Source organism: Chlorocebus sabaeus, chromosome 16, assembly GCF_047675955.1.
Source record: "Chlorocebus sabaeus isolate Y175 chromosome 16, mChlSab1.0.hap1, whole genome shotgun sequence".
Classification (NCBI taxonomy): Eukaryota; Metazoa; Chordata; class Mammalia; order Primates; family Cercopithecidae; genus Chlorocebus; species Chlorocebus sabaeus.
The window spans coordinates 40,867,693-40,891,579 of NC_132919.1; the positions used below are offsets into that span (position 1 = coordinate 40,867,693).

Genomic DNA, 23,887 nt, shown 5'->3' on the forward strand with positions numbered 1-23,887 from the left:
CGGAGGTGCATAATAACCGGGACCCCTCTAGGAATCATAAGTCCCAACGGGGAGGCAGCCCTCTCCAGCCCACCCAGGGCTTGCAACGACCCCTGGCCCAGCCCTCTCCAGCCACTGGCAGTGCCGTGATGCTAAGAAAGGGGGTGCTTTTAATCAAGCTGCCATGTTAAAGACTCCCTTCTCTTCAGACCTCCACACTCTGCCCTCACTGAGATCTTAAACCATGTTGTGAGAGTCAAAGCCTGGGCCTCTATGGGAACAGGACCAAACAAAAGATTCATTGTCCCTCTCTACAAAAAAACCACTTCTGGGTCAATGAAGTTGCTGACCCTGAGCCCACTCCCTTACTGCTTCCGTGGGCCATAGCAGGGGGAGGCAGGAAGACCTATTAGGTCACCACCCTTTTGGTGCCAGGGCTTTTATTCCAAAGGAAAGAAGTTTAAGATTTATATTTTGGCCAAAAAAGCACAGCTCATCCCGGTACCAAATTCCCACTGGCTTTGCAAGTTCCCTCGGGCACCCTGTCCCCCAGCCCTGTTGCTAGGAAGTTGAGGGCTTTGTATTACTCCGTGTCTCCAAAGAAAAGCAGGTGAACAGAAACCAAGCTACTGTGTTGATTAATATCTCAAGAGACAGCGCCGGAATGGGCGCTTCCGGAATTGAGTTAGCTCAGGGGAAAAAAAAAAAATTAAAGCACACTCCTTGCTTTCCTGTCAGAAATAAAATTAAGGTCTCGGATCGATGTTGCCAGATTCTACAGGAATCTTTAATGGCCTCCTCTACATGTTTTCAAATTCACATTCCCCTTCAACCCTACCCTTTTAATTGGTTATTTGCGAGGTCATGTTTGCACCAATTTCTCAGGAAGGCTAATGGTGTTTATTTAACGAGAAAATAAAATGTGCAGACAGCTCCAGGGCTGGTCTCTGAAAGATGGCAAAGGGTGGGCTGACTATCCCACCCCCTTCCTTTGCCCTCCGTTGCTGCAAGGTTACAGGGCCTGGGGATACAGCCCTGCAAGGGAGTGAAGAGGCGGGTGTGCCCCTCACGGTGGGCACGCAGCATCCCCACCCCCTCACACAGTCCCAGCTTTAGAATGAGCCCAGCTGGAGGCACAGAACCTTGGGGTCGGAGAATCTGGCAGAGAGGCAATGGCTGTCCTCTTATTGTCACTGTCGGACTGGGCGATTCTTCCTTGTTCTAACTCAAGTGTGCCCAACTTCGAGGCTACACAGAACTCTTTTCCAGCAGAATCTCTTTAAGTACCCAAAAGCAGCAATGCATGACCACATCACAGCTCTCTGTTCCCCTCAAGGCCTCTTTACCCAAGCTGGACCAGAGGAGACTCAATCATATTGAGTTTCTACCCCATTCTCACCATTCTCTCCTAGACTCCTGTTGGTCAATGTCTTTCTTAAACAGTTGCCCCCCTACCCCACCCTCCACCACCTGACAATGGTCCACTCTGGAAAGAGAACTGGATTTTCATCTAACCCCATCTAGGACCCTGAACTTACATAAGAGAACCCAGCTGGCATGTTACATCACACTACGGACTAAACTGAAAGCTCTGGGCGGCCAGGAACCCTGGCTGTTGGTGGTGGTCTATGACAGACTGTCCGCTTTCTTGTCAAGTGGCTTCTAATCCTGGTGCAGAAATAGGATCAATACCAATACTGACCAACTGTTGCGGCTTCCCATAAACCCCTTAACACATCTCAGACTTGGGGGAGGGTTTGATGGGTCCTTAGCACCATCAGCAATTAGTAAAAAGATAACAGCAGATTTGAGAGGTGGGGAAAATACTACCGGTAAAATTCCAGTAGGGAAGACAAGCAGCAAATCCTGCTCCAGATTCCAACCGAGGGCAGCGTGGGAGCCAATCTTTTGCAGGCTGCCCTCCTGTCACATCAGCGAAAGTGTCATCACCAGCTGTGATTCTACACATCCTTATCATACTTTCGACTCCCTCCAACAACCCTTCTCTTAGACTGTGCGCTTTCCGGCCAGAGGGTCTGATCGTTTTTGTCAAACATACTTCTTTCTCCATCCTACAAAGTCACATCTACAGCTTATACAGTCCCAACATTCTTCCCTAGGTAAATAAAGTCAGAATGTTAGACTCTCATTAGGAAGGACATGCATACATTATGTCTGACATGCCACACCTACAAGTGAAGCAATGCTTTAAATTATTTTAAAATGTAACCTATACCTTTGTGAAACTCTTTTTCTATGCCCCTTTTATTTTTTTTGAGAAATAGACACCAATAAACAAATAATTACAGTGCAATTCTTAAGCATCTTTATACATTGTACATAAAAGAGTCCATCTGGATTTCAGAGGTCATTTCAAAAGTGAGTGCCTGGCAGGTATTCAAGACATTAAGGGCTGTTTTTCCTCCTTAGGAAAGCATTATCTTCTATCACAGCTTAAGTTACATCTTACTGGCACCATTTAAATAAATAAACTGATTACGCAAATTACAAAGACCTTAAACTTCGGCCAACTGCTTTTTGGGACAGAGACTGAGCAAGCTCCAGGAAGAACCCAAGCTCTCAGGCCACCTGCCTGGATGCTCCTCCCTCTGGCTGGATCCCCTACCACTGCGCCTTTCCAGCCCAGGAACTGGGATAAACCGCAGCCACTCTGGGAAAGGACCCTCTGAGTCCAAGAGGCCTGCCACTGATGGTGCTCGCTGGGGCGCACAAAACCATCCCACCCGCTTCCAGGGGGTCTCAGGGCTGTTACTCCTCTCCAAAGACATTAGCATTGCATTTAATAAGCAACTGCTAACTGCTGGGAGAAGAGTCATCCATCACACGAAGCTTTATTTCTCTCCCAGTGTCTCCTGTTCCTTTGCCTCTGGCAATGTTCCAGGGCAAGCAGGCCTGCTGGGTAATGAAGGCCACAGGGATGACCTCTGCCAGAAACCACTCTCTCACCAGGCTATGGGATTAGCTTCAGAGACTCCTCACCTGCTTTCAACTAGGCCTCAACCATCCCGATCTTCCCTGGAGGAACCCAGCTGTGCAGGGCTCAGGAACCCAGGGTCCTGAAATTGGAGGGAAGGACAGCTAAGGTTCCTCTACAGTGACCCTCACAATGGGAAGCGCTCCCTTCCCCCATAAGGAGGTGAGTGTGAGATTATTTCAGCAAGCAACATGCCCGCATTCCACTTTCTCCATCAGGGCTGAGGTTGTGGGGACACTGGAGAGACAGCTGGCCACTGCACCCTTCCCCCCTCCCTCCCGCTGGCTGTCTACGGCCTCCTGCCAACAACAGAACAAACTGGAAGGACAGCACCTTGTTGCCTCTGCCCTCCCTGTCCCTCCCCTCCAGCCCCACCTTGGGATCAATACTTAATGCCTTGAGTCCAAGATCTTATCTGACTTTTACAAGGATAAAGCAACAAACTTCCCCCTCCTAATGATTAAATCCATTGACGATCAGCCCAGTGTTTTCCAGACCACCTCTAACAACGTTCAGAGAGCAAATGAAGTGACTGAGAAAACTGGAAAGCCACCATTCTCCTCTCCCCCTAGGCACAGATCAGTGTATGGAAGGCCAGGAAATGAAGTGAGGGACAGGGCCAAGGGAGGCATCCAGGTTTTTGTTTTATTTTTCGTGAGACAGAGTTTCACTCTTGTTGCCCAGGCTGGAGGGCAATGGCGCAATCTTGGCTCACTGCAACCTCCGCCTCCTGGATTCAGGTGATTCTCCGGCCTCAGCCTCCTGGGTAGCTGGGATTTCAGGAGGCACCCACTACCACACCCGGCTAATTTTTGTATTTTTAGTAGAGACGGGGTTTCACCATGTTGGCCAGGCTGGTCTCGAATTCCTGACCTCAGGTGATCTACCCGCCTCGGCCTCCCAAAGTGCTGGGATTACAGGTGTGAGCCACTGCACCGGCTGGCATCCAGGTTTTAACTATAGCTCTGCTCCTTATCTGGCTGCAGGAATCTGCTGTGCAATATTTCAAACTTATGTGCCTTAGTTTCTCCAAGTGGAAATGGAGGAGCATGGTCATCCAGCAAGAAGGCTGGTGTGGAGAAGGACACAAAATGGGGAAATACTAAACCCTTAAAATGACCAACTCCTCTGCTTTAACCAGTTGCCTTGCTCAATGCTGCAGAGTGTAAGAGCCTGAGCTCTGGGTCAGACAGGCTGGGTTTATGTCCAAGCTCTGCTTTGACCAGTGTGCGACTCTGGGCAGCTCGGTTCACTTATGGCTGTTTGTCATCAAGATTCAATGGTAGGTGCCAGCACTGTGCTAAGCACTTGGTGTGTAAGTGCTCAGAAAGTGTTGGCTGTTTCTATCAAGACTGCTAACATGGCCTGCTTAGAAAGCAACAGAACTCCCCACACCATCACAGTGGGTGCTGCGTCAGGATGCTTAGATCCCCTTCAGGAATGAAGGACCTCTTTCCCAGCTGCTGGGAGTGCTGCTGGAAGACAGTCCCCAGCTGGAAGTCCCCTCCAGGATTTCCCCGGGGAAAGCCCAGGTCACATCAGCCTCACGGGGTGAGCTGTACCTGATGACAGGCCAGTGTGCAGGCATCAAGGATGCCACTCGCACCCCAGCTGGCGACCCCTGAAGGACCACCCCATTGCAGAAGGGCATCTCAAGTCAGCTTCTGCCTCTGCCCTCTCCTGATCAAGAGCACTTCTGGATAAGCCTCCCACTTGCTAATCCCTTCCTAGAGTTGCTTCCCAGGGAACCCAAGCTGCAACAACTGCTCGCTCCCTCCCTACTCACACAAATAGCAAAGGAATTCATCTTGAACATTCTCACAGTTAAAAAGCTAAAGGCCAGAAACATACTTCAGGTCCTGGGGCTCATCAATCCCAGGTCTCTTATTTTTTAGAGGAAGAACCTGAGATGCTCAGAGAGTTAGGGAACGTGCCCCAGGAAAAATGTCATGGGAGCAGCAGAAGCTGGAGGAAGGCCTGTCTGTAAGGAGAAAGGTGAGACCCCCCACATTTCCAGGGTTCCACCCACGGGGAGTCACAGACTGAACGTGGGACCCTCCTCCTGCCTGCAGGGTGGAAGACATACATTGCAGGAGGCTCATTCTCTCCTAGGTCCAGGGTTCTCTCCCGTGGTGCTAGTGAGGCCCAGGCTGGTGCTCCTGTGGATGGGAGATACAAGCTGCCGCCATGCAGATGGAACTGAGGGTATCCCTGCCCCAACAGAGACCAACAGGGAGCAGGGACAGGAGGTGACCAGTGGGAGCAAAGAGTGCAAATTCTGCTCTGACCTGTGGCTCCTAACAGCAAGTGGGGACCGAATGGGGCCTGGGAGCCTGGCCCACCTGACTCTCATTATATGTTAAGCCCAGTTCCCTGTGGTTATCCCTGAGCAGCAAATGTCACACAGCTCATGTCACACAGCTCTAAGGACACACAGGTAGCTGTCAAAATTCCTGGGGTGAGGATGAGTTGAGGACCCAGGCCGCCCCACAGGGCTGGGCTAGGAGTCTGAGGACAAGTGCCAAGCATGTGCTGTGACAACACCTCTGGGTCGATGGTCTGGGTCTCTTTAAGAAGCGAGCAGGAGGCGGCACCAGCCAGGGAGATGTCCTCAACTTCTGCCACTACAGCACTTTCCTCTTGATAAGATCATGGACAGCAGGAACCGACGAGGTGAAGGTAAGGTTGGGGCAAGGTGGCTGCATGAGGATTTTATTTCCTTGTGCTTATCGCCTGATTCCAAATGCACACTCCATCAGGCCACAGATGTGCGGCTGCCTCACTCCACATACATGATCTGTGCCTCTGCTGTGATATGTTCTTCTTTTTAAAAAACAATTTTTTTTTCACTGCGTTACATGTTCTAAAGGCAGTGAAGTATTACACCAGCTTTAGCACCCAGTTCAAAGAGAAATGCCTCCTCGGGTATCTCGAGGGGGTGGGACACGGGTATGGGCTGGTGCTCCCAACCACACAGGAACAGCACCGTGGAGTGGGAGGGCGCTGGGTGAGAGGGAGGGCAGTGGGATGATGGCTCTCTCCTGCTGAGGTTTCCTGGCATGTATCCCCCCTCCACAGGCTGCAGCCCCTCAGGCCAGCGTCTCAACCATCTTTGAATAGGAGGCCCTGCTTTTCCTCTAGTTCTGGGCCCCACACATTTTAGAGTTGGCCCTGCCCCCACTGCAGGCATCTTCAGCTCTGGCAGGTCCGAGGGTGCTCGCAGAGGTCCTGGCTTGGCTGGGGGCAGGAGTGTGCATGCACCAAGGCCCTGCCCATGCTCCTTCCTGCCAGTGCCCACCAGGACTCCTGGAGAGCCAACAATGACGTCCCAAAGCCACTCTGAGCAGCGGGCCCTCCAACAGACCATCCTCCACCTCACAACGGGCAACACACTCTTCCTGTGCCCATCCCAGACGAACCGCCACCCCATCTCTGCGGCCCAGCACCTTCCTTTCTCCCTTTTGGAAAAAGGGAAGAGGCTTCACCCACAGCAACAGGGATCTGGTTAAAAATAGAGAACTTTTCCTGGCACATCCTCTGGGCCTCCACCCAGAAGTCCAAAGTCCTGCGTTTCAAACCCACCTCTGCCATGACCAGCCCTCTCCCTGCCCGGCTCTGAGCGTTAATGAGACGATACCAGTGTGAGCCCCCATCACAGGGCTTGACACACAGCAGATCAAAAAACACTTCCATTGATTTTCAAACTAAAAGGACAACAGTATCACCTGGGGGCAACTCTGGAATCTCCCAGGATTATGAATTCTAACACTGAACACCAGATGCCAAATTCAAATGGGCATCACTCACCTGAAAATAAATAGCCGGCATTGCTCCTTTTAACAAACGCAATACCATCTGTGGTATACAGCAGAGAAAGCAGAATTTGAAATCAACAGTCCTGAGACCCCGCTCAGCTCTGGGTCTCTCAGTTGCCTCCTCTGAGCCTTGGTTATTTTGCCAACCAGATGGAGGTGATGATAATGCTAATAATAAGAGGTAAGATTTATGCACAACTGACTAGATGCTTGGCATTACACTCTCCAAGCAATCCTGTGAGGAGGTTCTATGATTACCCCCATCCTACAGATGAATAAACTGAGGCATAAAGAAGTTAAGTGATTTTTCCCAGTGTCACAACAATCCTCCAGGGGCTGCTGCGAAGGTCACATTAGGAGATGCATCTGCAAGTCGGGCTTGGAAACCATAAAGCTAGATCGACAGAATGTGGATGACGATGGAGGATAATCCTCAACTACCCACCACGGGCACCAACTCCATCTCACTCTCTGGGCTCTCACTCCCTAGCAATGCAGTGGACAAAGCCGATCATTCCACACCTGCAAGCCCCTCCTTTCTCTCCCTGCTTCTCCACTGCTCCCCACCCTCCACCCCCTGCCATCTCTTCCCTCCATAAATACCACCTGACACCACTGTTATGCACCCAATGCTCAACTCTCCCATTCTGAGGATGCTGTAGAGGGATGCATTCGAAGCCAGATTACCAGGCGCACTCAGGATATCCCCCCTTCTCCCAGCCCCTCCAGCAACGATTCCCACTCCACTCGTTCTTGCCTTTCACTCACTCTGCCTTCTCCAAACAGGAAAGACATACAGTCAGCGCTGGGTAACTGCTTCTAATCACAGGTGACAGCAGGAATGTAAACAACACAGGAAACATCTAAATGCAATCCAAGTGGCAAGGAAACGCTGCTCACTCACAGGCTCCCTCCCTCAAGGGCACCAGCACACCATTTCCTGCCACCCCCTTAGGAAGCTCTGCTCATTAACACCCTGTTAATAGGAACCCCAGAAACCTGAGCTTCCGGAGAACAGAACGCTAAGTCATCACCTCCTTTGACTCTGCTACCTCCAGGGAGGACTTTTCTAGATGCCTCCAATTTTTCTGTTTAAAGCAATAAATTTAATGTGTTCTTTTGGGGGAAGGAAGAGACTAAGGGCAGGGCCAGAGACCCTTTTGAGAATTTGTCCAAACCTAGGGATCTTCACCCAAGAAAAGTATAAACATACAACATTTTGCATGTCATTTCAGGGGTTCATAGACTCCAGGTTAAGATCCGTTTTTTGTAAAGTGGACAGGACAGAAGCAGCACAGGGAAAAATACAATTAAGTGCAGATGTCCTCTACACATTCCAGAGGCCCCGCGGGGCATTCCCAAGGCTGTAATCGCTACATACCCAACGAACCTACAAAGTTTTATTTTGATTTTTTGGCTCTTTAGATTGACAGTCTGCTCCTAAAGAACCTCCTTCAATGCGAATTGATAACTCAATTGAGTCACTGCTGTGAATAATTTCCCCTTGGATCGCTTAGTGCCAAGGTTAGCCAGGGACCAAGAAACACGGGATTAGAGAGGTATATCTGAATGTGTGTGCTGGGGATGGCTGCATAACCAAACAGGAGTTCCCAAGCCAGAAGGAAATGGTTTTCCAACTATCCAGTTCTGGAACTCTTCGTGCTACTGGAACCCTCTGTGAATAAAGATCTTCAAAGGGTGGTCACCTCTACCTGCTTGACTCCGGACTCTCACTGGATCTTTTGTCAGTGGGACTGGAGATGACAGAGAGAGAGGCCAGGAGAGGGTGAAGGCAACCCTCTTACACTGGGGTAATCTTACCTCTGTGCCTGTTAGTAGTTTTATCAAACATCAGCATTGCATCTTCCACCTGCAAAACAAATATAGAATAAAGGTTGCTTTAGGAATTTTAAGAAAGTACACAAAACATTATATGCATGTGGTGGGGGGGGTGAGGGAGTAGTTTCCATTATAGAAGTAATAGTTGCTTATCAAAAAATATTTGAAAATGCAAAAAAGTAGAAAGAAAAAAAAAATTAGTGGCCTTTCCACCCCACACAATTACAGTTAATATCTTATGTAGTTCCCTTCAGGGTCTGCTTTTTATTTTTGGAGACAGGGTCTCACTCTGTCACCCAGGCTAGAGTGCAGTGGCACCATCATGGCTCACTGTAGCCTTGACCACCTGAGCTCAAGTGATCCTCCTGCCTCAGCCTCCTGAGCAGCTGGAACGACAACATGCCCAGCTATTTTTATTTTTATTATTTTTATTGTAATTATTTATTTATTTATTTTTAGAGACAGGGTCCCACTGTGTTGCTCAGGCTGGTCATGAACTCCTGGGCTCAAGTGATCCTCCTGCCACAGCCTCTCAAAGCACTGAGATTAGAGGTGTGAGCCACTGCTCTGGGCCTAGAGTTGTTGTTTGTTTTTTTTTTTTAAGAAAGAAAAAACTACACCTATTTCAATATAGTTTAAATCATATAGTATACGGAATTTTTCCTTTTGTTAACCCGTGACATTACAACATGGCAAACAATTCCCAGGTTAGTATATCATGTATACTATCTTGACTGATGCCTATTTCCCAGCGTAAGAAGCCATAGCTTTCTTAATTATTGCCCTTCTAATGGATATACGAATTGTTTTTAGTGATACACAATGAAGCTTGAACATCCTGATTGTTATGGGCTCAACTGTCTCCCAAAATTCATAGTTGAAGTTCTAACCCCTATGACCTCAAAATGTGACTGTATTTGGAGAGAGGTTCTTCAAAGAAGTAATTAATTTAAAATGAGATCATTAGGGTGGGCCCTGATCCAATATGACTGATGTCCTTATCAGAAGAGATTAGGACACAAACACAAACAGGGAAGACCATGTGCTGACGCAGGGAGAAGACGGGCCATCTGCGAGCCAAGGAGAGAGGCCTCAGAAGAAAGCAACCCCGCCACACCTTGATCTTGAACTTCTAGCCTCCAGAACTGTGAGAAAATACATTTCTGTTGTTTTAGCCCTCCAATCTGCGTTACTTTATTATGGCAGTACCAGCAAACAAATATATTGATGCTAGGACCTTTTCAAAAACATCAAAGAGAAGAACATAATAAAATACCAAAGGCATCCTCTGTCTCTCTTGCTAATCCCTTCCAGACCCCTCCCACGCATCCTGTAACCCCTTCTGGATATTTCTGGCAATAAGATTTCAGGGTCCACACTTAACTCCCACAGAGAGCTCAAGGAACTCACGCTGAATGAACCAGATTCCACTCTGGAATGCACTCCTTTTATGAGTATTTATGACCCACTCCTTTATCCCACAGAGTACACATCTTTAGCACAGGCGTTTGTCCTCACCCTTCAGCTGCTCACCGGGGGAGGGCACCTGGTCTGACCAGGGTGCAGCCTACTCTCTTCATTCACTCTGTGCTCAAGGTTGACGGTAAAAACACAACCCAACCTGTGTGGCTGTAGATGGGTAAAACTGTTAACAGGGGGGCCCTGTCCTCAGAGCAATTTCACTGTGTGCCTGTGGCTGAGAAGGACCGAGCACCGTTGATGTGCACTCAAAGGCTCACAAATGAGCTTGGGGGCCGGCGCTAATCCCTTGGAGAAAAGCAGTCGTGGGCTATTCACGCCTCACTCCTCCCAGACTACAATCTCCAATGGAGGGGAAGACACTGGGCAAAGCAATAAACCGAGGTTTAAAATGGTGCCTGCAGACAAATCAAATGTATTTTTCTAGATGCGATCAAATATAATAGGGGGAAGAGCAAAGTCAAGGTAAGAATGGAAGATGGGGGTAGGCAAGCCGGTCATAAACCTCAAAGGGAATGGCCTGGCTTAAAAATCTCTTCTCAAGTCAGGGCCCCCTTTTGTTGCTAGGCAACCAAGCCTGAACAAACAGGCTCCCGGGGCCTTCCCCTTCTGCTCCCCATTTCTGAAGTCAGTTACTGGGAGGCAAATGGCCTGGCATGGTGGCTCCTCCAGCAGGGAGCTGCCCTCTCTCTCCCAGGCACCAGGATGGTGGGAGTGGGCAATGCTAGTTTGGAGATCCCTTAAAACAGGTGTTCCTTCACCACCCTGTCCCCATGCCCATCCAAGGCAGGACAAACTCCTTTTGGGCAGGCTTCAAGAGCCCCCCACAGGTACCTGCTGGGCCCACATACACAACAGCCGTTCCGCCTCCCATGCACCACACACGCAAAATCACCATAAGATCAACTGGTGTGTTTGTACACAGAGCAGTCACACTCGAGCATATGGTATCTCAGACTCAGACCCTGGGACTCGATAGGAATGCGAATGCCTAGGGTGTGGGTGGGTGGGGGGTGAGGCCTGCCGGGTATCACGCAGGTAAATGTGACATCTGTTTTGCACCCATCTCCATATTTTCCAAGACGTTTGCCAAATCCTTATTTTGAACTGAAAATGCCTAACAGTAAGGAAAACAGCCACCCTTCTGTGCTGGCCACGTTTTGGTACTGGGACTCGGAGTCCTTTAGGAAATAAATGTTTGGGATTTTTTTTTTTTTTTTAATGTATTTTCAAAACCTCCTTTCAACAGTGCATAATTGGCTCCCCTTTTCCTTCCTAAGTTTGGATGTTTTCTAATACTGCCCTCTCAACATTCGCTCCACCCTGGTGAGCGTGGGGGAGGATCTGTATATGTTTTTAGGGCAACCATTGTCGTAAAGAATAGAGCTCTTTCCTCTGTAGTCCCGCTGTACAATGGGGCTCGCAAAGACCTCCTGAATAGATAAAGTGTCAGGGCGAACGAAAAATTCTATTAACACGTTACAAAATACAACGTCTAAGAAGGAGCTAGAGAGGAAAGAGAAAGGGAAAAAAATCAATATGGATAAGTCCCAGTGCTTGGGGGTAGAAAACTTTTCAGCAATTGCAAAACACTTATTAATTCAGAGAAGCCATCAATGCGATGGAAATCTGGCAGAACAGCAAGAGCTGAAACTAGAAGAATTTGAATATACAAAGACTGAATAGAATGAAAAACACAGCCTTACATACGAGACTGTTTCTCACGGTTCTATGTGAATCAAACAGAAGCGGCTTGTGTGAGTCAAGGGAAAATAAGGGGCACAGTTAAGGTAACTGGTATTCAACCCAGAGCCAGCAAGCTGATAACTCTCTTGGTCTCGGTCTTTGTCTCTGTCTCTCTCTCTCTGTCTCTCTCTGCCTCTCTCTCTCTCTCACACACACACACACACACACACACACACACACACACAAAACCCAGGTAGATCAGGGGGCTATGAAGACTCATCAACATGAACACACAGGCCAGGCCTCATTCAAGATGCTAGGAGAGCCCAAAAGCTTAGGGGAAGCTGGGAACAGGAGTTTTTCTTTTTTCTTTCTCTTTCTTTCTTTCTTTTTTTTTTTTTTTTTTTTTTTTTTTTTTGAGACAGAGTCTCGTTCTGTCACCCAGGCTGGAGTGCAATGGCGTGATTTTGGCTCACTGCAACCCCCGCCTCCCGGGTTCAAGCGATTCTCCTGCCTCAGCCTCCTAAGTAGCTGGGATTACAGGCACGTGCCACCATGCCCAGCTAATTTCTGTATTTTTAGTAGAGAGGAGGTTTCACCATGTTGGTCAGGCTGGTCTTGAACTCCTGACCTTGTGATCCGCCCACCCTGGCCTCCCAAAGTGCTGGGATTACAGGCGTGAACCACCGTGCCCGGCCAGGAACAGGAGTTTCTCTAACCCCTTATGAAACACCCCCTCTAGGGACACCACCCTCATCCTTATGATTAACACTGGTACTTACTTCACACTGACAATGTGCTCACCTGCCTTACAAAGTTCTTTGTACCTAAAATGGGCACCTGCAGGCCTAGTGGCTCCCCCGAGGGAGAGAGAAGGACAAGAGGTATCTGATCCTCAGCATGATTTGTCCCATGTCCTGGCAGAACCCCGGTCTGTTTTGGGAAAAGGAGCTTATTCCAACCTTGAGATGTGCCTTGTAATAACTTGGGGCAGGTTTGAGATAATGGCCCTGGCATCTTTAGTGGTGTATCTTTGTGAATGAAAGAACAAAATAGGCTGGATATGGTGGAGCATGTCTAGTAATCCCAGCACTTTAGGAGGCTGAGGTGGGAAAAGTGCTTGAGGCCAGGAGTTTGAGACCAGCCTGGGCAATATAGCAAGACCTCATCTCTACAAAAAAATACTAAAAACTTAGCCAGGCATTGTGGCACACACCAGTGGTCCCAGCTACTCAGATGGCTAAGGTGGTAAGATCGCTTGAGCCTGGGAGATTGAGGCTGTAGTGAACCATGACTGTACTCTAGCCTGAGCTACAGAGTGAGACCCTGTCTCAAAAAACAAACCCCCCCCCGCCCCCACCAAAAAAAATAGAAAGCAAAGTAAAGTAACATTTAGGTGAGCTGCTGGGGAATGGGATGCCTCTGTCTTTGTCCTGACACCAGAAGGTACTGAACACACTTCTGACTACTGCACGGTTCAGACTGTGCTGTAATATCCTCAGAAGTGTGCGAGAGTCAACAAAGGGGACCTAATCTGTTAGTTTCTATGGCTGCTGGAGTTGGGGCAGGGATTCTCAAACATCATCCACATCAGAATCATCATCAGAGGGACTGTTAAGCCACAGATCTCCTGGGGTCTCACAGCCAGAGTGACTGATTCAGTAGTAGTTGCATTTCTAACAAGTTCCCAGGTGATGCTGATGCAGCTGCTGGCCCAGAGACCCCTCTTTCCATGAGCTACTCTAAGGGTAAGAAGCAAGAGCAAAGGTTAAAGACACCGGGCAGAGGTTGCTTCTTCCTCTTTAACATACACTCAGTGGTCAATACATGAAACAAAATTTCCCATCTAGGAGCAATTGATCCACTTCGGTGTGGCAAGTTCTCCCTCTCTTTGTTCCCCTTCTCTCAGACGTTTATATTCTAAAATCCTAAAAATGATGATGGTTAGATCCCACGATGGAAAAGATGATAAGAAGAGGGACAACCAAATTGCCCTGCACCCAATGCAAGAAAAGTCCAGATTCTACTAGGATGACACAAACTTTCCTTCTAACAGATAAACTCTTATTCACAGATAAACTCATGTCTAGATCACACAGCCAATCCAATGTTGAATAGAAAACTTAGCAAATGGTAACTTTATTTACTTTTATGCAACATACACGTATGAGGCATTCACTATTTGCAAACCATCAGCCAGAGTACAAATAAAAGACAACTCACACAGGTCTATGGTGGACTGACGATACGAATGGTCTCACACCCTTTCCTCTGTGAGTTTGCTGTCCTTCTCCCAAAGAGGTGGAGTCTACTTCCATCCCTTGAATCTGGGCTTAATTTGTTAGGGCTAATAAAATGCAGTGGGGGGAAGAGTATGCCTGTTTTGGGCCTAACCTTAAGAGGATTTGCAAGTTCCTGCTTGTTCTCTCTTGCACCTCTGCCATCACCATGACAAGGGCATGCCCAGGCTAGCCTGATGAAGAATGGGTGGCACAAGGAGCAGGGCCAACTCCCCTGTGCTGAGGCCAGCCTAGATGGGTGGACAGCCAGTCACTCTCAAAGCATGCAAGTGAGACCAGCCAAGATCAGCAGAACCACTCCAAGTGTATTCAACACGTGAGATAAACAGTTACTGTCTGCCCCTGAAGTTTTGTGGTCAGTTACACAGCATTCTTGTGGCCATAGCTAACTCATACATGGTCCTTATTCTAAAAAAATCCCTCAAAACAACAAAGAAAGCTTACAATCAGAAGACAGACAGTCTAAAATAATACTAGAAAGTAAGCAAAGCAAAGAAAAGGGGTAGAAGAAGGGAAAGTGCTAAATGTGGCAGAGAATTAAACTATCAGGTTCCACATTCCACATGGAGCACGCTCTTCATGGAACATTCCATAAGGAACACAGGTATTAAGGTGTGGAGGGACCTCTTCTAAATCTCACCCCATCAGCAAGGTTGGAGACAGAGATCCTAGAAGCGCCAAGAGAAATTGGCAACTTGTTCCTCACTAAATGAGCACCACGAAAATCAGCAATAATTACCACTCAAGTCAGTGGGTGATGCCTCTCTAATCCTAATTCATGTAATGAATGAGTGAACTCTCTTTCTAATGACTCAAAAGATTTATTGTGAGCCAGGCATTCTTGCTGGGTGATTTTAGAAGCAGCCAGATGGTGTTGACCACATCCAGGGGTTAGACTTGAGACAGCCCAGCTCACATGTTGGCTGAACAGGAAACCTTTAAACACACAATGCAGGCTGGGCGTGGTGGCTCACACCTGTAATCCCAACACTTTGGGAGGCCGAGGCGGGCAGGTCACTTGAGGTCAGGAGTTCGAGACCAGCCTGGCCAACATAGTGAAACTCCGTCTCTACTAAAAGTACAAAAAATTAGCTGGGCATAGTGATGTGCGCCTATAATCCCAGCTACTCAGGAGGCTGAGGCAGGAGAATTGCTTGAACCTGGGAGGTGGAAGTTGCAGTGAACTGGGATCACGCCATTGCACTCCAGCCTAAATGACAGAGTGAGACTCCATCTCAAAAAAAAAAACAAAGACACAATGCAATGATGCACAGAGGGAGGTCAAAAATGCTATTGTCCAGTTAGCTGGCTAACGGGTGGGACCCTACAGTATGTCCCCTGGACCACTGCCTCTTCTGCCGAAGGTTTTACAGTTTTGGCTCCCCAAGTGTATAGTAGGTGAGTGAAGCTGAACTGATCTGAGGACACAAAAAACTTGTTCCCAGGAGACAGCTAAAGAGAAAAGTGTTGCTGGTATGTAACTCAGCAGGTGCTGGGAGGCAGCTGGGTGTGGTGGGGAGTGCCCGCACCAAGCATGGAAGGAGTCTGGGTTCTAATCCCAGCCCCACCAGGATCTCATTGAGGACCAGTCCCCTCCCTCCTCTATCCTCAGTTTTTCTTCTGTGAAAGGAGGAAATTCTATGAGACGGCTCCTAAGATCCATGCATAAAGACTCTGCCTGGAATGCGAACATGGACTCCAAAGGCAGCTGGGACGATGCTCTGGAAGCACCGACTTGGCCACTGGGCTTCTGCAAACTCTCTGTGCTGTGAGGCTACTCCAGAGCTTTGCTGTGGCCGATGCACGCCCTGAGAAATGTCCTACTCCTCTGGGGATATAAATATACACACCCACACGCCACACATATCAAGAACAAAGCAGGAAACGGCACTTCAAATGATTCTTAAATTATCTGGTCAAATGCAAGGAGGGAGGGGAAAGGGAAGAGAAGAAACCCAGCTCTCCAAACTCCCCCAGAACAAATGCCCTTGAATTTCTCTTTCTGCTCCCACTCAAACGCTCCAAGTGTTAGTCTAAATAAACACCCTCAAATGCAATACCATGATACTATAGTGTGTCAGGCTTAACAGGCCTTATTTATGCTCTGTAAACTCAAGGAGCTAAAGCTACAAGAGTGAGACTCGGCTGAGGTGGCAGGACTGCCCAGGCCACAGGTGCCTGGGGCCCGTGGTGGAGACAGTCGCTGCCTGGGTCCAGGATTACGCAGAACATGGGAAGGCACTGTCTCCACCTCTCTCCCTGCCAGCTTGGGCAAAACCCAAATCGGTTCCTTCCATAAAGCTCAGGAATAACGTGTAGTTTATTGAAATAGGACTTTTCCGTATGCTCTGGCCTTGCAAAGGGTGGGGTTGGTCTATCTTTAACCGTTCTCCAAAGAGGAAGGATGGAGAAGAAGGAACAGACTGGAAAATCCCATTGGTTCATACTGAAATCGACATCAGTGGTTTTCAGCCATGACTGCTCACCAAGGCCACACCCCAACCTATTAAATCAGTACTCTGGAGTGGGCAGCCCGAAAGAGGATTTTTAAAAGCTCCCCAGTGATCCAGGGTGCAGCCAAGGCCGAGACCCACCATTGTAAATGGCTAAACAGAGCTGAGTTGAGCCTTAACACGGCATATGTGTGTGTAGACAGGCTCTAAGTAAATGAGTATTAATGGGTCTTCTGCTGCCTAAAGATTAGATGTTCATCCCCTGCTGCCAGAGGTCAGGAGCAGGCACTCCTTGCTTCATCCTACTTTCTTAGGGCTCTCCTTAAGCTTAACTCAGTCTTAGTACAAGAAAGCCAAAGTTCTATACTAGAAGTAGCTCGGAAGGGCAAAAACTGAACAGAGGGCTTTAAGAAAACCTAACAAAACCATTTTTTTTTTTCCCATCACCACCAATATTTTCACAGGTATGATTATTACTTTGGTGGTCACAATAACCCCACGGGAGTATTATAAATTCTCTAAGACTCAGTTTTCCTAGTGGTTTGTCCTAGAGCTGGCGGGGCCGGGCCTGGGGCTCAGATGCTGGGCTTTTGAGTCTGAGCCTCAGCCTGCCAGCTGCTGACTTCCTGCCCATCTCAGGTTCTTGGCCTCCCCTTTCTACAGCCAGCCTTTCTGTCCCTGTGTGTTTACCCCTGGAAGACTGCAGTGATGGAGGCACGCTTGGCGCTTCTATCCCAGCTGCTGCTGCCAGGCACGTATTCCCTTCATTCCAAATGTCAAAAAATGCTAGTTTGCATCCATCTGAAAGCCTGTTTATTTTAATTTGAACCCAGGCCTTTACTAACAAGAGAAAAAGTCCACAAAATTTCTCCTCAACTAGGGCTGGGTGCAGTGGCGCATGCCTGTAATTCCAGCACTTTGGGAGGCCCAGGTGGGCAGATCACTTGAGGTCACGAGTTCGAGACCAGCCTGGCTAACATGGTGAAACTCCATCTCTACTAAAAACACACAAAAAAATAAAAAATTTGGTTGGGGGTCATGGTGCATGACTGCAATCCCAGCTACTCTGGGGACAGAGGCAGGAGAATTGCTTGAATCCAGGAGGCGGAGGTTGCAGTGAGCTGAGATCATGGTACTGTACTCCAGCCTGGGCAACAGAGCAAGACTGTCTCAAAAATAAAATAAAGTATCTCCTAAACTGTTCTTAATTGTGGCAAAAAGTATATAAAATAAAATTTATCATTTTGACCATTTTTGGGGTCTACAGTTCAGTGGCATTAGGAACATTTCTTGAACTCTTCACAGAAGGCTCCCACACCTTACAATGGCCAGAATATTCTGTCCCCATTAGCAAGACCTTTATCAGCCCTTAATTTTTTCCTACACTTACTTCTTTTATTCTTGTGGGATCATTCTATTTTCCCATTTAGCTTACAAGAAAAAACCCACAATGTTTATCAGATAGCAGTTATGAATTCAACAAAGGGACACCTGCCCATGGGAACTGAAAGATGTGGGGTCTTCAAACAATTCAATCCAGGAGATGTAGACATTTTATCTACCTAAGGCAAAGCCTCCCGCTCAGAGATTTTGATTCCACAAGTCTGTATCAGACTCTAAGTTACAAAATGTCTATCCTCCTGAAATAATGATTGTTATAATAACTACCATTTACTGGAGCATAATAGGCAATTTGCAAAGCTCATTTAATTACTGTAACAGCTTTGAGGTAGATCTTATCATACCCATTTCGTGCACCCATTTTTTTTCTCTTTTGAAAATTTAAAAATTTTTATCTTTTTTTGTAGGGATGGGGTCTCGATTTGTTTGCCCAGGCTGGTCTCAAACTCCTGGGCTCCAGCGATCCTCCCGACTCAGCCTCCTGAGTAGCTTGGAATTACAGGCATGTGCCAGCACATGTGGCATCATACACACATTTTATAGGTGAGGAAATTGTGGTTCACTGACAGTAAGTGACGTGCCTAGGATCACACAGGTGGTAAATGGTGGAGCCAGTAGTTAAAATCAGATGTGTCCCTAAGTCTTCTGTTCTCCCTTACCTGTGTTCTGTTTTTTGAATCCCTAAGAGCTTTGCGCAGTACCTCTGTCTGCTGGATGAACAACAAACACTGCTTTAAAATCCTACCAAAAAGTGAAGAGAGGTGATTAGGTAACCTCAAGGAAATGGAGGTATATTGCCCCAGTAGGCTCAGGAGAGGAGGAATGATTGGAAAGGTAAAGGAAAGGGGAGGCTATTGGGGTCTCTTCCTTTTAGATAAGTGAATTCCAAAAGCTTGAGATCACTGGGCTCCTCCACAGTCGTGGAGCAAGCCTCCACCAGAGCTGGAACTGCCAGAGGGCTCTGGAACACAGTCCAGGCTCAGCCATGCACGTCCCCCCGTGCAGTGATGCTAAGGATACTCAGTGTGTCTTGCTTCCTGGAGTTGTTAGGAAGGCTCATGTGGTAGCCAGTGAGTGCCTACCACACAGAAAACTCTCATCATAACAGACACTGGCCCAATTCACTGCCCCATCCTGGCAATCCCCTCGCCCCCATGCACACACCTGTAATGCTCCACGCAGTTAAGTCAGGAGCCACACCCAATGCTGTGAGTTTTCTTATTGTGAATGGACTATGCCAAGGGAAGGCCATTAACAGAACCAGTGTGCCCTTGGGGGAGCAGTCCCAGGAGGCCCTATCTCAACACTAAGCCAGGGAAGGCAGAGTCTCCTGGTGAGAGGTAGGACTGGTTGGCAGCTTCATTCTGGCTGAGCTTGCAAAGCTGTGGGCCCGAGCACCACCCTGGAGGGTGGGGCAGCAGGCTCTTACTGGGGATATCTGAGATGGGGTGTAGAGAGGAGTCGATGAGGGAAGGGGAGAGAGACACCGAGAGACAGAGCTGTTTGAGGAACAGCAGTTGGATCTGGCAGGCTTGACAGCTGTCACATGGAAATGGCATCTGGCCTAACGGCCTCTCGTGTGAGGCTCCTTCAAGTGGCGGCTGCTGTGCTCTGGAAATCCAGGCCTGTGTTCAGCACTGGTTGTGAGTGCGTGCGTGCATGCATGCTAGTGTGCTGGGGGAGGGGATCGGCAGGCAGGCTGCTGAACTGCTGGATGCTCCCTTCTCCCCCCTCCAACCTCTCCCCATCAGGCCTCACCTACCGTGAAAAAGGCCCAAGCCTGCCAGCTCCAGAGGAGAGAGGCAAATCATTAGGGGAGCACTGATGTGCCGGAACACTCTCTCACATTCCCATTAAACAAATACTAAACTGCTAATTGCCAAAATGGATCTCCACGACTCTGACCGAACAGGGGAAGGGTTTATAATTACCAAGTGTGAAAATGCACAGCCTGTAAATAACCACCTCATCTGTCCTAATACGGGCTGATATTGATGGGCATGAAATAAACATCAGGACAAATGGAAAAATCATCCACATCTCCTGTGGCCAATGCAATCTCGGATGGTGACAAGCGTAGCTGCAGCCATACGCCTGGGGAGGGGAGGGGAAGAGGAGAAAGGAGTTTTGTAGGCTTGGAGAATCTCGGTTCCAATCCCAATTTTAATCCCACGGGCCATCTGCACCTTCTTTCTGTCTGAAAAACAGGGAGGGTAAATAACAAGGCTTGATAATGGGATGAAGGGCTTGTCTACATTTCATAAAGGCCGGGGCCCCCAGGGCAGGGACTTCTGAGTACATCAGCTTCCAGGACAGGGCTTCAGACATCTTCCACCCTGCTCTCTTTTTTTTATTTTATTTTTTATTTATTTATTTTTTTTGAGACGGAGTCTCGCTCTGTAGCCCAGGCTGGAGTGCAGTGGCGCAATCTCGGCTCACTGCAAGCTCCGCCTCCCGGGTTCACGCCATTCTCCTGCCTCAGCCTCCCCAGTAGCTGGGACTACAGGCGCCCGCCACTGCGCCCGGCTAATTTTTTTCTATTTTTTAGTAGAGACGGGGTTTCACCATGGTCTCGATCTCCTGACCTTGTGATCCACCCGCCTCGGCCTCCCAAAGTGCTGGGATTACAGGCGTGAGCCACCGCGCCCAGCCCACCCTGCTCTCTTTAAGGCTGGCTGATGAAAAAAGAAGAACGAGGGAGAGGGAGAGCTCTACCAAGGTGACACATTTATTCATTAAACTAATATTTATTAAAGCTCTTTTGTCTGACCAACACGCAGAGTTGGTTGCAGAGCACAGATGAAACAATGTGTGTTTAGAACGACCTTTGGGCTCTCTGACACCCCTGTGCCATGGTGCCTCCCCATCCCCCACCATCTCTTTCTGCCACTCTGATGGGAGGTGGACTCTGGTCTGTTGGGTCCCAGAGCCCATCCCTTTTCTTGGCCACAACAGGGGAGGGGCAGGGGGATAAGCCAGAGGTCACGGGGTAGCTGCAGATTTCCCAAGCCCGAGGCCCTTTTCTCTCCACCAGCCCTTTGAAGGCACAAGCCTTTGATTCCGATGAACTCAGCCAGATCTTGGAGTGAATACTGGTAACTGAGGGAGAGAGGAAGTTCCATTTGCCTCAGAATCACAGACTCAGGAGTTAGAAGTGACCCAAAGGTCACCTTTCCACTTCCCACCCAGTACAGGAATCCCTTCTCCAAGGCTCCTTTGAACCCTTCGTGGAGCTTCAAAAGCTTGGAGCATCTCTGCCCCGCCCTCTCGGACGAGCTGCTCAGGCCTGAATTCAGCAGCAGTAGCACTTAGATGCCTGAAATAGCAGCCTCCTCTGATCCCCAGCGATTCTGGCACAAGGCACAATTCTGCGAACTGTATAGCATCAGGCACCCGAATCAGCGCACTCAGCACCACTCAGCCCCAGAGTTTCTTCATGGGGCTTTGATGACATCCAAGTAAGTCCCTCCTTGCCCTATGGGCTGCCTGACAGCCAGTCTCCCCAATCCCCTTGTCCCTAAAGTCATCCCTAGAGTCCCATAGGTTTCTCAGTCCTAGTCCTGACCCAAAGACCCTGTTGAAAATTAGTTAAATGAAGGAAGGTCTGAACTACATACAGACTGTTTTTTTAGAGGAATTCTAATTTGTTACTTTTGAATTCCCAAACTGTCTTCAAATAATGGCTAAGAAAATGCTGCTGAGAACAAAGTTCAAGTGCAGCAACAGGCTGAGAGATGCAGTCACTTGGCAAAGTTATCTCTTGTTCAGAGAGGATCATAACTCTTCAAGGCAGAGAGGATAAAAAGGATATGAGTCCAGTCCACTCATTTTCTAGAGAAGCAAACTGGCTATAAGCAATTAAGTGGGTACGGTCGAAGCCACAATGACAGAATAAAAGAAACGTGGCATGCCATCACACGTCCTGGGTTCAAATCCCACTCCACCACTTCCACTTATGCATGATCTTGGGCATGGCTTTCCAAGGCAGCTCAGCTTCCTTGTGTGTAAAAGAACACATGATCACTGTTAACCTTCACCCCAGCCTTGGGAAGTAGAAACTATTGATACAACACGCAGGAAAGCATTTGGCCTGTGGCAAATGACTACCCTATGTATTACCAGAATGCACCCCAGCCCCGGCACACACAGATGCTCAAGAAATATCTGTTGGATGAGGACTGCATAATGGGATAACAGACTTTGTACTGATGACTACAAAGTCATGAAATCATTATGGATGAGTGAGGTTTAACTTTGTAAGTGTGCCTGGCTTGATGTACTGTGGTGCAATGAGTCGTATGCAAAGAAACCATCTTTTAGAAACAGGGGGAATGGACAAACAAACCATTCCATTACGTTCCTACAAGGGAATACAGCTGGTACACAGCTGGTGCACAACTGACCAGAGGGGTCATACCAAGTGAAAAAGTCAGTATCAAGGCTCTATTACATACTATACGACAAAATTATTGTGATGAGGAACAGATCAGTGGTTGCCAGGAGTCAGGAGTGGGGCCAGGGTGTAACTATTAAGGAGAAACACAAGGAGTTTCTTTGTGGTGATGGAAGACTTCTATTATATAGCCTGACTGTACTGATGGTTACTCAAATCTCCGGGCAGTAAAAATTTAAATAATTACACACAAATACACATGAAAACTGATAGGGTACCAACACTGGTTTCCTGGCTTTAACAAAGTACTGTGGTTATGGAAGATACTATCATTGTGGGAAGCTGGGTGAAGGTTTCACAAGAGCTCTTTGTCCTCTTTTTACAACTTCTTGTGAGTCCTACACTATTTTAAAATAAATATGTATAATAATAATAAAAAGAAACCACAAGGGGGCTCATTATTTCAAGAAACCCTATGGCAGATCTGTTTGTAATACAAACAATTATGCCCTCATTTCTGTTGATTTGGATAAAGTAGGTGTAAATAAGGTAGGCATACAGTAGAAAGATCTATCCCTTATCTGTTTCTTGTATTTGGCACTGGCATACACAACTCTGAAATCTTATTTTGTCACATGAATACGTGAATTGGTGGTCCACACTCCCCCATCACTTCCCTCTCCCTAGTCCTCAGGAAATTTCCTATACGGCTCTGCATTCCCTACCTAGTGGCCACTAGAGGGATTAATACAAAAATAAGCATCCAATAAGTGCGTACTGTTGAGTTTCAGGAAGATTCTGGAGGATAAAGAAAAAAACTCAGATAAGACTAGGTGCAGTGGCTCACGCCTGTAACCCCAGCACTTTGGGAGGCCAAGGCGGATGGATCACCTGAGGTCAGGAGTTCAAGACCAGCCTGACCAACATGACAAAACCCCATCTCGACTAAAAGATACAAAAATTAGCCAGGTGTGGTGAGGGGTGCCTGTAATCCCAGTTACTCGGGAGGTTGAAGCAGGAGAATTGCTTAAACCCGGGAGGCGGAGGTTGCAGTGAGCCAAGATCGCACCATTGCACTCCAATCTGGGCAACAGAGGGACACTCCGTCTCAAAACAAAACAAACAAAACAAACTCAGATAAAAAAGAGCATCAAATCCAGTGGTTTCTAATCTTTCTATTCTAAGCCAATTGGCCTGTCTTTCATTTAATTTTTGAAACACAGATCTTAAATGTTTTGAGATATTTCATATACCAAACTAACTACACTTACTTTTGAAGTATGGGAAATGATTTATCAATATTCAACCTGATCATCACCGGGGCTTTTTGGCAGCATGAAGTGACTGGGACAGGGTGCGTTGGGGTGCTCTGTGTAAAGCAAGCACACCTGACATTTTAGTTGGCCCACGTGTGGTTTGGGGTGGGGTACCCATGGTGCCTGACAGATTTTTTGAGGTAAGGAAGTCAACTTGAGGACTCGGCGTTCCTTCTGTTGACCCTGAGAGGTTGGAAATTTCTGGTCTACTCCTTACACCCAAATCACAAC

The 23,887-nt window shown here is 47.9% G+C and overlaps 1 protein-coding gene across 8 annotated transcripts in view; it reads right to left on the bottom strand.

Moving 5' to 3' along the window:
• Positions 1-23,887, bottom strand: part of MSI2 (musashi RNA binding protein 2) — a 431,124-nt gene that overhangs the window by 148,860 nt on the left and 258,377 nt on the right. For all 8 annotated transcript variants that reach the window (XM_008011355.3, XM_008011353.3, XM_008011352.3 and 5 more), the window contains exon 7: positions 8,611-8,659. In XM_008011355.3, coding sequence (XP_008009546.1) covers positions 8,611-8,659 — 49 coding nt within the window. The remainder of the gene's footprint in view (positions 1-8,610; positions 8,660-23,887) is intronic.